Raw genomic sequence first — 13,934 nt, forward strand, 5'->3', positions numbered from 1 at the left:
ATCTACATCTAACGGAGTTTAAATGTATTACAATGAGAATTATGAATTGACATATAAACAAGTATCCATTTTTGTTGGTTGAACTTTGCATTGAATATGATTGCCCAAAAAACATTTAGCGACGGTTAAAACATTTCGAAATTCATGTAGTAATAATTAAATATATATATATTGATGAAAGTAAAGTGAACTCACCTCAATTTGTAACCAATTCTCCTCCTAAAATTAAATAACTCAACCCTAAACAAACCGCTCCAATTCTAATAATCAACCCGAGTGCAGGACTAAGCAAAAATTAGAAATCCACTCTTAAAACTTTCCCAAAATTTTGTTCAAATTTATTAGAGATGATAGCTGGCATTAGTTTAAACTCCTGTCTTACTCTAATATTAGGGGTGTACAAAGTAAACCGCCAAACCGCACCAAATCGATAAATCGAGAAAAAAACCCGACTAGTGGTTTGGTTTGACTTGGTTTGGTGTTGGAAAAGAAAACCCCGACCATAATTGGTTTGGTTTGGTTTTAGCTAAAAAAAGTCAAATCGAATCAAACCAACCTGACATTATATGTATTCAATTTTTAAAATATTTTACACATAAAAATATTATTTTGTAATGTAATTTATAAATATTTCTTAAATTTTTTTGTAGTTTTTTATCTATTATCATATTATTTAAGCTTGAACTTAGAATTTTGAATGTCAATACTCATATAAAGTCCAAATCAAAACCAACTCAACACTAATATTAACAAAGGAAATTCAATTTACCACTAGGATTGACAATAATGTTGGATATTTATTCTATAGTTTTGTATAATTGGTTTAGAGAGTGAAAATACATAACTTAATTTTTTTTTGTCATGTAATTAATACTTATTAGCCGTACTTATTTTAGCATGACTTTGTATTTTTAGATTATGGTCATTTTCTTTATGGCTTATTAATTAGCAGTATTTGTTTTAACAGATTCTATTATCTTTTGTTGAATATTTTAATACAATGAAACACCTTAATTGTATAGTTGTATCTTACTAGGACTAAAGAAATATTTGAAGTAAAAGTTATATGTTTTGTATCAAGACTATTCCAAAAAAAAAAAAGAAAAATCGGAGAAAACCGAATAATCTGAGGTTGAAAAATCCGAATTTTATTGGTTTGGTTTGGTGTATAAATTTAAAAACCCGACGCAATTGGTTTGGTTTGGTTTTTAAAAAATCCGAACCAATCCGATCCATGTACACCCTATCCAATATTATCCATCTAATCATGTCATTGCATACGTAACTAACGCATATAAGAACGAATTAAAAGTTTACTGCTTTGCCCCAGTTACGTGCGAGAATTCTCGTTCATGCAACTTCCTTCCCAGGTTATCATCAATTGTTTTTGTTTTCTCTTACTACATCCGAACTCTGAAGTAGTAAGTTTTATAAAGTACTATTCGTATTGAATTTAATTTTAATAAATAAATAGTTACTACTCTGATGTGTTTAGGTAAAAGTATTATTAAAACTAATACAGTAATAAGTAATTGATGTGTTTACTGTTAAGAAAGTGTTGATAAACAATCTTTCTATTATATGCACCCAACGGTGTTATCTAGTGGTCAGTGAAGTGGATTAGGTTTATTATACGCACCCAAGGGTGTGGCCTAGTGATCAGTGAAGTGAATTAAGAATCACGAGATCTCACGTTCAAATTCCAATTATAGAAAAAACACTAGGTGATTTCTTTCCATTTCCTATTATAAACATTTTTTGTTTGATCAAATATTTTAGTATTTTATCCTTAATAATTTTTCTGATTTTTAAAATACCCTTTCCAGAACAAAACCCGAACTTCCTCTTCACCACATATCTGTCGTTCCTCACTTTCTTTTGCAATACTTTTAAATTTATATATTTTTTATTTTAAATTATAATAAATGAACAACTTATGAGCACTTTTGTATTAGATATATTAACTACTCATTTTCAATTTGATACTTTTATCCAAACATGTAATTACTTATTTATAAAATTAATTTCTTCATTTTTTAAACAAGTGTTAAGTGGATTAATTTATGTTAGTGTAAAACGGCCTGCTGAGTGGGGTGACCACTGTCGTAAGAAAACACTTGTATATTTTTTTCTTTAGCTCTGCTCCAAAAAAAAAAAAATTGTCTTACTTTCCTTATTAGTAATTTAGAAACAATTTAATTTTATGAAATAATTTACAGCATATAAATATCTAAGGTTTATTTAGACTATACATTTTAAAAGTGTTACTTTATTTTTTAAATTTTATGTCAAATCAAATTAAGACGGGAGGGAATATACATTTTTCTTTCCCCAAGATAGAAGCTGAGTACGTGGATGCACATATCTATAACAGTGTCACCAAACTGCAATACTTTTAATACTCCTAGTACGTTGAAACTCTCGTGGCAAACGACACTGATCTAAGTTCCAAGCACAGATCAAATGGAGAGTGGCGGCGCATTGGCAGGGCTTCACCTTAAACCCACTTATCTCCACCACCACCTTAAGCTTCTCCCTTCTTCTTCTTCTTTCACCTATGAACGCCATTTTTCTAAGGTATTTTGCTCCACTTTGCTAATGTCCTTTTTTTTGTTTTTTGTTTTTTTTTTTCATCGGAACTCGACTAAATTTGGATTGAAAAAGTCACAGGTAAAATACTCCCTAATAAAGGTTACTCCGTAGCTAACAGGACTCGAACTCCAGAATTCAAATAAAGAATAAAACAGTCACCTACCACCTTGTTGGCGCTAATGTCCTTTTTCTCCTCCACTCTTTTCAGCTACTTTAATTTCAATCCGAAATGTCGTTGCAATATAATGCTTATATTTCTTATATTTGTGTAATTTTTGTTTCAATTTGTTTGTCTTACTTTCATTTTAGTCCATTTTAAAAGCCTCTTACTTTATCTTTTATCTTCTAAGATTACAAGATTAAAGGACATTTTAATACATTTTATATATTCGTAATTTAAAAACATAAAATTCAAAAATTTTCTTTACTTTCTCAGGAGTAATGCTTATTTTCCTTAAGTTTGTGTGTTTTTTTTTAAATTATCTATTCATGCTTTTGTAAATTGGAAGTGTTGATTAGTTAATTTTCTCTCTTATACAGCTTCAAAAGCAATCACCTTTTGGTTCTTATAGCTGTAAATGCTCCATAAACGATGGAAGTCCTCTTCAGGTGTCCTCTCCTGCGAGGTATTTTTTTTTTTCCTATCTAATGATTTTTCAGTTTTCCAAAATAAATTTTCCATTCATTATTGTTTTGATTTTCGTTAACCTGAGAAATTCATAATCAGGTAGCTTTAAAAAACGAAGAGCAAATTGAATCAATATCACATCCCGAAAGTACATCCATTTGCTGCTTAAAGTTTAAGGTTATGTTTGTGTTAAATTCAGTGTTTGATCAGTGATTTTAACACTGGACTTGAGTTCTAACTAGAATCCATTGAGAGAACTTTGAAGAAGAAGAAGGTAGTTTTTTGTATATCTTTGTATATCTGTTACAGAATGTATATATATACCCTTTCATGCTACATACTCACGTGCACAACATGTGCTCTATCTAACTGAATCTTAACTAACTACTGATCATTATTTTTGACAACTAATATACAGCTAAGAGCCTAACCACTTATAACAAACTCAGTTCTTAATACTCCCCCTCAAGCTGGAATGGAAAACATCAAATACTCCCAGCTTGCTTAATAGAAACTGATGTTGTGCTACTCCCAACCCTTTTGTCAATAAGTCTGCCAGTTGAAACTTAGTTCCAATGTATTCAGGTTTGATCAGACCATCTTTAAGCTTCTCCCTCACAAAGTGACAGTCAATCTCGATATGCTTTGTTCTCTCATGGAACATGGGATTGGAAGCTATTTGTAAGGCTGCTTTGTTGTCACAACAAAGCTTGACTGGTCTGTCTACAGACACCTTCAACTCTTCCAACAAACCAGCTACCCAAATGACTTCTGCTACTGCTGCTGCCATGCTTCTGTATTCAGCTTCTGCTGAACTTCTACTTACTGTGTGTTGCTTCTTTGACTTCCATGAAATTAGAGACTCTCCTAGTTGAACCACATAGCCTGTTACTGACCTTCTTGTATTGGGGCAAGCTGCCCAAGTCACAAAAGACAGTCCAGTTGTTAATGGGACTGTTCTTTAATAAGATGCCTTGTCCTGGAGAACCTTTTAGATATCTAATCACTCTCAATGCTGCTTCCCAGTGTGATCTCTTAGGGTGCTGCATAAATTGACTTAGAACCTGAACTGCAAAACATATATCAGGCCTGGTGATTGTTAGGTATATCAGTTTTCCTATGAGCTGCTGATAACCGTGTATCTCTTTCAAAGGTGGATCATCTGTCCTTTTGATCAATGTGTCATACTCCATTGTGGTGAGCTTAGAATTTTGTTCCATTGGTGCAGAGGCAGGTCTTGCACTAGTCAATCCAACACTTGAAATTAACTCACGTGTATATTTTCTCTGATTGAGAAGAATTCCCTTATGGGATCTCATAACTTCAATGCCTAAGAAAAATCTAAGCTGTCCCAAATCTTTAACTGTGAATTTTTCATGTAATGTCTGTTGTGCTGCTTTAACCAAAGCTTGGCTGCTTCCTGTGATCAAGAGATCATCAACATAGACCAAGATGATCACTAAGTCATCTCCTGCTTGCTTAGTAAACAATGAATGATCATAAGAGCTTTGCTTGTATCCTGCTTCAACCAAGGCACTAGACAGTTTGATATTCCATTGTCTACAGGCCTGCTTTAAACCATAAAGAGATTTCATCAGTTTACATACCCTCGTCTCCCCCTGTCTGTGAAAACCTTGAGGAAATGCCATGTAAACATCTTCAAATAGGTCACCTTGGAGAAAAGCATTGTTGACATCCATTTGGATCAAGGGCCATCCTTTGGCTGCTGCAATGCTAATGACAATTCTCACAGTCACCATTTTGGCTACAGGTGAGAATGTCCCATGGTAGTCCAGACCTTCTTGTTGGGTATACCCTTTTGCCACCAAACGAGCTTTATATTTATCAACACTACCATCTGAGTTATACTTGATCTTAAAAACCCACTTGGACCCAATAGCCTGTTTGTCAAGGGGTAAGTCAACTAGTTTCCAGGTGTTATTGCTCTCTAAGGCTGAAATTTCATCCTGCATAGCAGTGATCCATCTGGCATCTTGAGAGGCTTCTTTAAAGGATTTTGGTTCTACCTCAGAGGAAATAGCACCCAAGTAAGCTTGGTGAGGAGTAGGTAAATGTGAGTAAGAGAGAAAATTGGACAGAGGATATGAACAGTGGGCAGATGAAGTTGTGTGCGTGACATAGTCATGAAGCCAGGCTGGAGGTTTGGTAGCTCTTGTAGGTCTAGTGAACTCTTCTGGTTGTTGAGGGATAGGAATATGTGGGGCTGGTGCTGGTATGTCTTGAGGGATCTCAACTAAAGGAGGAATCACATCTTGTACCTGATCAACAACATTTGGATCATCTTCTGCCACTTGTGTGGGTACAACATCAGCTTGTGTATCCGTGAGATCAGCCGAATCAACTTGAGTGCTGATGATACTATCAGCTGTATCTTGAGCAGTGTTTACAACATTATCTCCAGATTCTTCATCAACTGTAGGATTCAACATCAAGGCATTATCCTGCTCATGATCAAGGATATTTCCAGGATGTGTGACTTCCACCCTCTCAAACATATCACCTGTATCTGATGATTGATCATTGCTATAAGGAAAATGTAATTCTCTAAAAGTGACATCTCTACTAACAAAGAAAACTCTATCCACCAGGTCAAATAGCCTGTAACCTTTTTGAGTCTCTGAGTACCCTACCAACACAGCTTTCCTTGCTCTTGGAGCAAATTTGTCACCTTTAGGTAGCTTACTTGCATAACACAAACACCCAAACACCTTTAGGTGGTCATACTTAGGAGATTTCCCAAATAAGACCTCATAAGGTGCCTTACCTCCAATCACATCAGTAGGCAACTTATTTATCAAGTAAACAGCTGTTTTCACACAGTCTCCCCAAAACTGTATAGGTAAAGAACTTTGAAACCTCAATGCTCTAGCCATTTCTAAAATATGTCTATGTTTCCTTTCTACAGTGCCATTTTGTTGTGGTGTATATGCACAACTACTTTGATGTATTATCCCATTAGCAGCAAACAAATTATGACAAGAAGCATTATAGAATTCTGTACCATTATCTGTCCTCAAGATTTTTACAGACAAGGCAAACTGGTTTTTTATTAAGGCTAAGAAATCCTTAAGGACTACAATGACTTCACATTTTGAATGAATCAAACATAGCCAGGTATATTTGCTACGATCATCAACTATAGTAACAAAATAGTACTTATTGTCATGTGTAGGTTTTCGATATGGACCCCAAACATCAACATGCACCAAATCAAACACATGCTTAGCCTCACTAGTACTAGTAGGAAACTTCAGTCTACATTGTTTAGCTAAGGGACAAATTCCACATTCATCATGCATGCTCTTATCTGCCATATGTTGTAGTGTCTTGATATGTTGCATTGTCTTGTTGGATGCATGTCCTAATCTCAAATGCCATAGCTTACCATCAGCATGTCCTTTTTCTGTATTTTCTGTAAGTACTGCATTTATTATTGGCTTCAATTGCTCACTAAGTATGTATAATCCATCTCTTTGCCTACCAATCCCCAACACCCTGCCATTGAAGAGTCCCTGTAACACAAAGAAATCAGGATAAAAGGAAACCGAACAACACAGTTCCTTTGTCAATTTTGCTACAGATAACAGACTGAATTTGAAGTCTGGTACATACAGTACATTTTTTATTTCATATCCTTCTAAAATTGTAGTATTTCCTGCTCCTTGGATGTGACATTTATTTCCTGTAGGTACTTGGACTTGGTTATGATGATAGTCATCTATTCTTCTAATGGCTTTGAGGATTGCTTTCTTAGGTCTTATGTGGTGTGTTGCACCACTATCAACTATCCATTCACATGTATGAGTGATGCTTGACAATGTTGAAGTAATACCTGCCATGTTTGAAGAACATTCTCCTCCTGTTCCTGTCCTGTTCATCCTGCTCACCAGTTCCTCATACTGCTCCTCAGTGAAGTGATTCATTGGAACTTTGATGTCACTAGCAGTTGCTTCAGCTTCCTTAGTGAAATTTGCTGCTGCAGGCTTGTATTCTCCACCAGGTCTATTGTCACCAACTCCTTTCTTCTTGCTTTTAAAGTCAGCTGGATAACCTACTAATCTGTAACAATCAACTGTCAAGTGTCCTTTATAACCACAAACCTTACAAGGTGTTCCATTATTTCCAAAATTCTTAGGTCTGTATCCCTGACCATTGTATCCCTGACCAGGTCTATAACCTTGTGTTCTTCCTGCAAGTAATGTTAGTGCCTCTCTAGCTTTATCAGCAACACCTAAAGCTCTTTGGCTTTCTTCTTGTGTTGCCACAGCATATGCCTCATTTACAGATGCAACTGGTTTCCTAGCCAAAATACTACTCCTAATATTCCGATAGCTCTCATTTAGGCCCATTAAGAATTGAAGTAGTCTCTGTGACTTCAAATGAACAACATATGTTGCTGATTCATCACATTCACAAGCAGGCAAAGGAATCATCATATCCATTTCAGCCCATAAGTCCTTCAATTTAGAGTAATAAATAGTAACTGAGTCATTACCTTGCTTCAGAGTTGCCATCTCAGTCCAAAGGTGATAGGATCTGGTCAAGTCAGATCTGTCAAACCTTTCTTCAAAATCTAGCAAAATTTTCTTTGCACTTGAAGCATACATGATGCCTGGTAACAATTCTGCAGCGACTGTGACTGCTATCCATGAAAGTACTATCGCGTTACACTTTTCCCATTGTTCCTCAAGTGCTCCTTTGTAAGCCCTTTTGACACAGCTTCCATCAACGAATCCTAATTTTTCTTTTCCTCTAAGTGCTAATTTCATAGACCTGCTCCACAGAGCATAGTTCTCTGGTCCTGTGAGCTTTATTGGAATTAAAACCACACCAGGTGCATCTGAAGCTTGAAGATAAAGAGGATGATTGTGATCAAGTGTTGTAACTTCATTCACCGCCATTGTTGACTGTGTTGTGGCTTCGCTAACCACCATTGTTGATTGTATTGAGTTTCTTCGAGTTGGTGCTTATTTCTATATTCTCTTTTGCTTTGATCGAGTCTCCTTAGGATCCCCGCTCTGATACCATGTTAAATTCAGTGTTTGATCAGTGAATTTAACACTGGACTTGAGTTCTAACTAGAATCCATTGAGAGAACTTTGAAGAAGAAGAAGGCAGTTTTTTGTATATCTTTGTATATCTGTTACAGAATGTATATATATACCCTTTCATGCTACATACTCACGTGCACAACATGTGCTCTATCTAACTGAATCTTAACTAACTACTGATCATTACTTTTGACAACTAATAGACAGCTAAGAGCCTAACCACTTATAACAAACTCAGTTCTTAATAGTTTGTGAGTTCTCCCGGCATTCCCTGTATTAAGGTGGCTATTGCGCGAAACCAGAGTAAATTAATTTACATTAATCAATCAACTACCGCTCAATGTTGTGGTTAGCTAAGACTAGTTATAGAAAGATTCTACTCTTTTTGTTAGTACATGTAGATGATACTAACTGAATCAGCTAGTCATTTTACAGAACCAGAATAAACTAAGTTACGCAATAATGCTAACTTTTTACTTTATTGTTAGTGCATAAAAACCATAGTACCTGAATTTAGATAGCTTCATCGCCCACAAAATTACAGCAACCATAAGAACCAAAAGCATAAAAGAAAATTACCAGTTTTAAAAAAGAAAAGAAACAAAAGCATAAAAGTAGAGCTTTAACAACATTGATGCATCAACACAGTTTCCTGTAATTATACAATTTTGATTTTCAGACCATCTATCAAGTGTCTCTAGATCTAGTGCTTTACTTGTTTTATCGCCGCAGACCAACTGATAAAAAGTATACTTTCTTTGTATAAGCAGTGCAACACCTGAGTTAGCCGACATCGATTGGCACAACCTTGGCTTTGGGATTATGCCTACGGATTATATGTATATCATGAAATGTTCTCGAGATGGAAACTTTTCTAAGGGTGAGCTACAGCGTTTCGGGAATATTGAGTTGAGCCCATCTGCTGGGATATTAAATTATGGACAGGTCTGCTTTGCAACTTGCTGTGGTTTTGATTTTCACTTCAAGCAACTATTTTTCTTCATCTAAAATATATTGCTGTTGTAATTCATTTTAATGATTATGTTCCACTTTATCTATCAGACTTTACTTAAAATGCTTTTAGAAATATTGATAGGGATTGTTTGAAGGTTTAAAAGCCTATAAAAGACATGATGGTAATATATTGCTGTTTCGACCCGAAGAAAATGCTCTGCGCATGATGATGGGAGCAGAACGTATATGCATGCCTTCACCATATGTTGAACAGTTTCTTGAAGCAGTAAAAGCCACTGTTTTAGCAAATGAAAGATGGGTAAATGTCACATTTCAATCTCTTAGTCGCAGATCTTGTTGTTGGGTGATTTCTGTCCTGACTACTTTCCTTTTTCTATTCCTTACTACAGATTCCTCCACCAGGTAAAGGTTCATTATACATAAGACCGCTACTTATGGGGAGTGAATCTGTTCTTGGTGTTGCTCCAGCTCCTGAGTACACATTCCTTATTTATGTATCACCTGTGGGAAATTATTTTAAGGGTATTACTGGTGTACTGGTAGTTTGTTGGATCACCCCAGGCTTTGATTGTAACTTTTGATTTGTGTTCACAACTGCATCTTTCAGTTTTCCTTTGACATATCACATTCCATGAAAATGTTAATAATTGGTAAAAAGGAATAGCTTAAGGTAGACGTCAAGGGTACTTGCACCTTTACTTAAGAGAACTTCAATTCCAAAATCATCTGACTCTACTCAATTGGTCTATTGCCTGGGGATCACACACAACTGCATTTAATACAAGCACAAAAACCTTTTTCATCTTGGAATATTTGTTATATATTTTCCTCACTATGTATGAGATTACCCGTCAAGACAATTTTCCCTTTCAAGGACTATTTCATCTTTGCGAAATGTTTCAAAGCTATTCAGCTAACTACAGTATTTCCATAGAAATCAATGATGAATTCACCATCCTGGTTGTGAATTAACTTTTCCCATAAACCACCCTGATAAAACTTCCATCAGTATTCATTTCCATTAGAGATGATCATTGTGGTCTAGTGGACAAATTATACTTCACTGCTAAAAGCCTAAGCCTACAGAGATAATTGTTTAAGCTCATCATGAATATATTGATACCTCCCCCAACCCCCAAATTAAAACAAATCCTCTTCTCAAATATATATTTACAAGTATTGGCCCGGGGGGCCGGGAGTACAAACTACATATATGTTTATTGGAAAGTTTGAGTTGCTGAATGAGTATCATGAGAAGGATTGAAACTAGACGTAAGGTACTGCTTTATGAAGTTTTAATGTGAACATGAAGTTTTAATGTGAACAACAACATACCCGGTGTAATCCCACATAAGTTTTAATGTGAATGTTATCACAATATTCATTAGCTCCAAATTCCTTTAAGTAAATTCTGAAATGATCAAATTTGTAAGAATTTAAGTCCTTGATGTTGATGGGTGTGGCAATTCTCGGGACTGTTAACTACATCTGGTGTATGAAGTGAAAATTTGATGGAAATTAAATAGTTAAGTGGGTTATGATACACTACCTCACAATCTTCTTACTACTTTCAAGACAAAAGGATATGGTGTCAGTAAGGAATATAGAAAGGATAGGAAGATGTAGGTCTCTTATTACTTCTCAAAACATCGAGTGAGCATGGCATCTTTTGTTGTAAAATTTCATGTTTGTATTCAAATAATTATGTTATGCTTTGTGTCCTTTTCTATCGTCACTTCATTTTACTTTCTTGGCAGGAAGGTATGGCACCAATAAATTTGGTAGTTGAGACGGAAATGCATCGCGCAACTCCTGGTGGAACTGGAGGTGTCAAGACTATAGGAAATTACGCTGCAGTAAGCTAGGTTTATGGAAATTTTGCTTATTTCAGATATCTGTTTAATGTTTATGTATTTCAAGGTTACCTGCTGAAAGCCTTAATTGGACCCTGACTTATTCTATTTTCTTGGGGATTGACAATGACAAGTATTGGTCCCACTTATCTTGCTTATCCTTAATGTTTATGTCTTTCACTCGTGTTACACTTGATGTGTTTACAAAGGTATTTGCAGTTTTATAATCATATTATTACGTGGAAACACACAAATCTATAGGCTAGCTGTGATCATGAGAAGAAAAACATTGTGCTTCACCTAGTTATTTGATACCTAAATGGATATTAAGGTATGGCTGATCAAAACTAGTTTGGTGCCAGGGTGTAGTTTTTATTGTATATGGATAATAAAATCTGCAATTGTTGATGAATTCATTTTCATTTGTGGGTTTTTAAATGTAGGTTCTGAAGGCATAGAGTGCTGCTAAAGCAAAAGGTTACTCTGATATTCTGTACCTTGATAGTGTTAACAAAAGATACCTAGAGGAGGTTTCCTCTTGTAATGTTTTCATCGTGAAGGTATAAGATAACGTCAATTTTATCTTTGCACCTAAATTATTCTTTTAGTATTTTCATTAGGGCTAATGACACAAGAAATATGTCCAGAGATTTTCTAAAGCAAACTCTTATTATGTGTCCGTTTTATCTTTTTCCATTGTGGCTTACATATGTGGATTAGTTCATCATTGTCACTTGTCGCAAAAGGACTTTCCGTTTTCTGGGGAAAAAAAAACTATTCTTTCCTTCCAGTGAATGTGTGTAAAGTCTTTGCACATGTATTAGGCCAATTAAGATATTTGCTAGTCTTAGACAAGAATAAAATATTTTAGATTCACCAAGATATTTGTCAAACGGTGGCATCTTTCCTACAAGGATCCGAACAGACTTCTTTGCAAATTATCATAATGATGAACTATGTTTCTAAATACTATTTTCTCAGGGTAATCTGATAACAACTCCTGCAATTAAAGGAACCATTCTTCCTGGTATCACACGAAAGAGCATAATTGATGTAGCTGTAAGCCAAGGATTACAGGTAACCCACAGACAACCCTTCACCCCACCCCCACCCCCACCCCCACCCCCAACCGTTCCCCCCCCCCCCCCCCCCTTCAAAATTCAATTTCTCGATACCATTGGTATATAAGAATTAATAAACCGTCTAGCTTACCCAAGGAAGATGATGTTCATATTTGTAATGAACCTCAGTCTAGAAAGCTCAGAGGCAATGAATATTGTCCTTACGCTACCAATTAGCATATACAATTCTGAGTTTAGTTGAATATCATTACTAATTTTACATTTTCGGTGGATGAGAAAGATAAACATTGCAGACTGATTATTCAACACATAGGTAACTTGAGAGTTGTTTTCATGTGTTAGCTATGAAAAGTTTGGTTTGCAATCTCCGATTTATGCAACAAGGTGATTGGGAAATGGTTTTGCATTGCTTAAATTGCCTAGGCAGAACTTCAATTCTATTGAATGATAGAAGTGAAATTCAATGACTTTGGCATATATGTTGGTCGTCTGGTTGCAAGAACAATTGGAATCTTTCAAGTTTAGCTCTTTCCACGGTGAGAAATTCGTAGCAAGTACGCTTTGATGATTAGGTTGCTGACATAATGATGGACTTTACCTTACCATCAAACAATTGAACTCGGGAAAGAATGGGAACTTCATTTAATTTTAGTTCTATTTGTTCACTTGGCTTAGCCGGTTGCTAAATACTTCATGTATCACAAGACCATTATTCTAAGACCATAATGTCAATATGCAGGTTGAAGAACGGCAAGTGTCTGTGGACGAATTGCTTGATGCTGATGAAGTGTTCTGCACAGGAACTGCAGTGGTTGTATCTCCAGTGGGCAGCATCACTCATCTCGGGAAAAGGTATCTACATAAATTGGAATGGATCTAGATAGATTTTTTCATCCAGATACTATCCATTTCAGTGTGTTATCATTTTAGTGTTGTTTCCCTGCTGCTGCAAAACGTGAGATGGCCCTGAACATATACATCGGATAGTGATTTGTAAAATTAGTGTTTTTGTCAATGTATAAATACCAGGGTGAACATTTGTATGTGTATATGTAATGGAGATAATTTGATTAAATACTGCGGTGTACATTTATGCAGGGTAACATATGGAAGTGAGGGGGTTGGTCGTGTGTCAAAGCAACTATATTCTGCACTTACTAGCCTTCAAATGGGACTAGCAAAGGATAACATGGGTTGGATTGTTGAGCTAAAATGAGCTTTGCTATGTAAGGGATAGTACCGTCTTTTGAGTTGTAATGAGCTTTGCTATCTTTGGATTAAAGTTATACATACTTTTTCACGCTATCAGGGCAATTGTACCACTCATAGCAGGTTATTAATTTATTTTCAAGGTTTCCGTATTAGGCTTGTCATGGAGAATTACTGTTGTATGCCAAATTTAATTGATGCTGTAAAAAATCTATGCACAGTCCGTGCACATAACTTCGACTCTTTCTCATTTAGCTAAAGTTTTTGTGAAGTTCTAGACTTGTCATATGGACTTATCTCTTTGTCAGTTAACAATCTCGGTTGATATCTGTTATGTGTACTGGGGTGAAGGTGAGTAGTATGTTGTACATTTAGGGAAAGGGACCGGGTAAAGTTCACTCATTCTTCTAATTTGGTGGGATATTATTAGAGAAAAGCCTTGAACCGAAGGTCTATCAGAAACAATCTGTCTCTCTATCTTTCAAGATAGAGGTATAGTACACTCTACCCTCCCTAGACCCAC

The 13,934-nt window shown here is 35.6% G+C and overlaps 2 protein-coding genes across 16 annotated transcripts; both read left to right on the top strand.

The window, feature by feature from the left end:
• The first annotated feature begins 2,360 nt into the window (after positions 1-2,360).
• LOC132616837 (branched-chain amino acid aminotransferase 2, chloroplastic-like) lies at positions 2,361-13,682 on the top strand. 15 transcript variants are annotated; one of them, XM_060331547.1, is made up of 10 exons: positions 2,361-2,577; positions 3,133-3,218; positions 9,063-9,237; positions 9,389-9,565; positions 9,657-9,786; positions 11,023-11,123; positions 11,564-11,597; positions 12,102-12,197; positions 12,942-13,054; positions 13,301-13,682. In XM_060331547.1, exons 1-7 carry the CDS (start codon positions 2,464-2,466, stop codon positions 11,576-11,578), a joined length of 798 nt encoding a protein of 265 aa, XP_060187530.1. In that variant the 5' UTR covers positions 2,361-2,463; the 3' UTR covers positions 11,579-11,597; positions 12,102-12,197; positions 12,942-13,054; positions 13,301-13,682. The 15 variants fall into 15 exon arrangements, with proteins under 15 accessions (XP_060187530.1, XP_060187541.1, XP_060187533.1 ...); XM_060331550.1 differs by having other exon boundaries at positions 2,362-2,577; positions 11,023-11,132; positions 11,564-11,680; XM_060331551.1 differs by having other exon boundaries at positions 2,362-2,577; positions 11,023-11,132.
• On the top strand, positions 11,830-13,418 carry LOC132620079 (branched-chain amino acid aminotransferase 2, chloroplastic-like). The gene is made up of 4 exons (XM_060334796.1): positions 11,830-11,937; positions 12,102-12,197; positions 12,942-13,054; positions 13,301-13,418. Exons 1-4 carry the CDS (start codon positions 11,830-11,832, stop codon positions 13,416-13,418), a joined length of 435 nt encoding a protein of 144 aa, XP_060190779.1.
• Positions 13,683-13,934: the final 252 nt, after the last annotated feature.

This window comes from Lycium barbarum, chromosome 11 (genome assembly GCF_019175385.1).
Source record: "Lycium barbarum isolate Lr01 chromosome 11, ASM1917538v2, whole genome shotgun sequence".
NCBI classification, from domain to species: Eukaryota; Viridiplantae; Streptophyta; class Magnoliopsida; order Solanales; family Solanaceae; genus Lycium; species Lycium barbarum.

Bases quoted from the DNA above. Each gene is read 5' to 3' on its own strand.
- LOC132616837 (XM_060331547.1), top strand. From the start codon at position 2,464: ATGGAGAGTGGCGGCGCATTGGCAGGGCTTCACCTTAAACCCACTTAT. The intron at 9,238-9,388 runs GTCTGCTTTGCA...AAATATTGATAG, and splicing joins GGATATTAAATTATGGACAG to GGATTGTTTGAAGGTTTAAA. The intron at 9,787-11,022 runs AGGGTATTACTG...TACTTTCTTGGC, and splicing joins ACCTGTGGGAAATTATTTTA to AGGAAGGTATGGCACCAATA.
- LOC132620079 (XM_060334796.1), top strand. From the start codon at position 11,830: ATGTGGATTAGTTCATCATTGTCACTTGTCGCAAAAGGACTTTCCGTT. The intron at 12,198-12,941 runs GTAACCCACAGA...GTCAATATGCAG, and splicing joins CTGTAAGCCAAGGATTACAG to GTTGAAGAACGGCAAGTGTC. The intron at 13,055-13,300 runs GTATCTACATAA...ACATTTATGCAG, and splicing joins ATCACTCATCTCGGGAAAAG to GGTAACATATGGAAGTGAGG.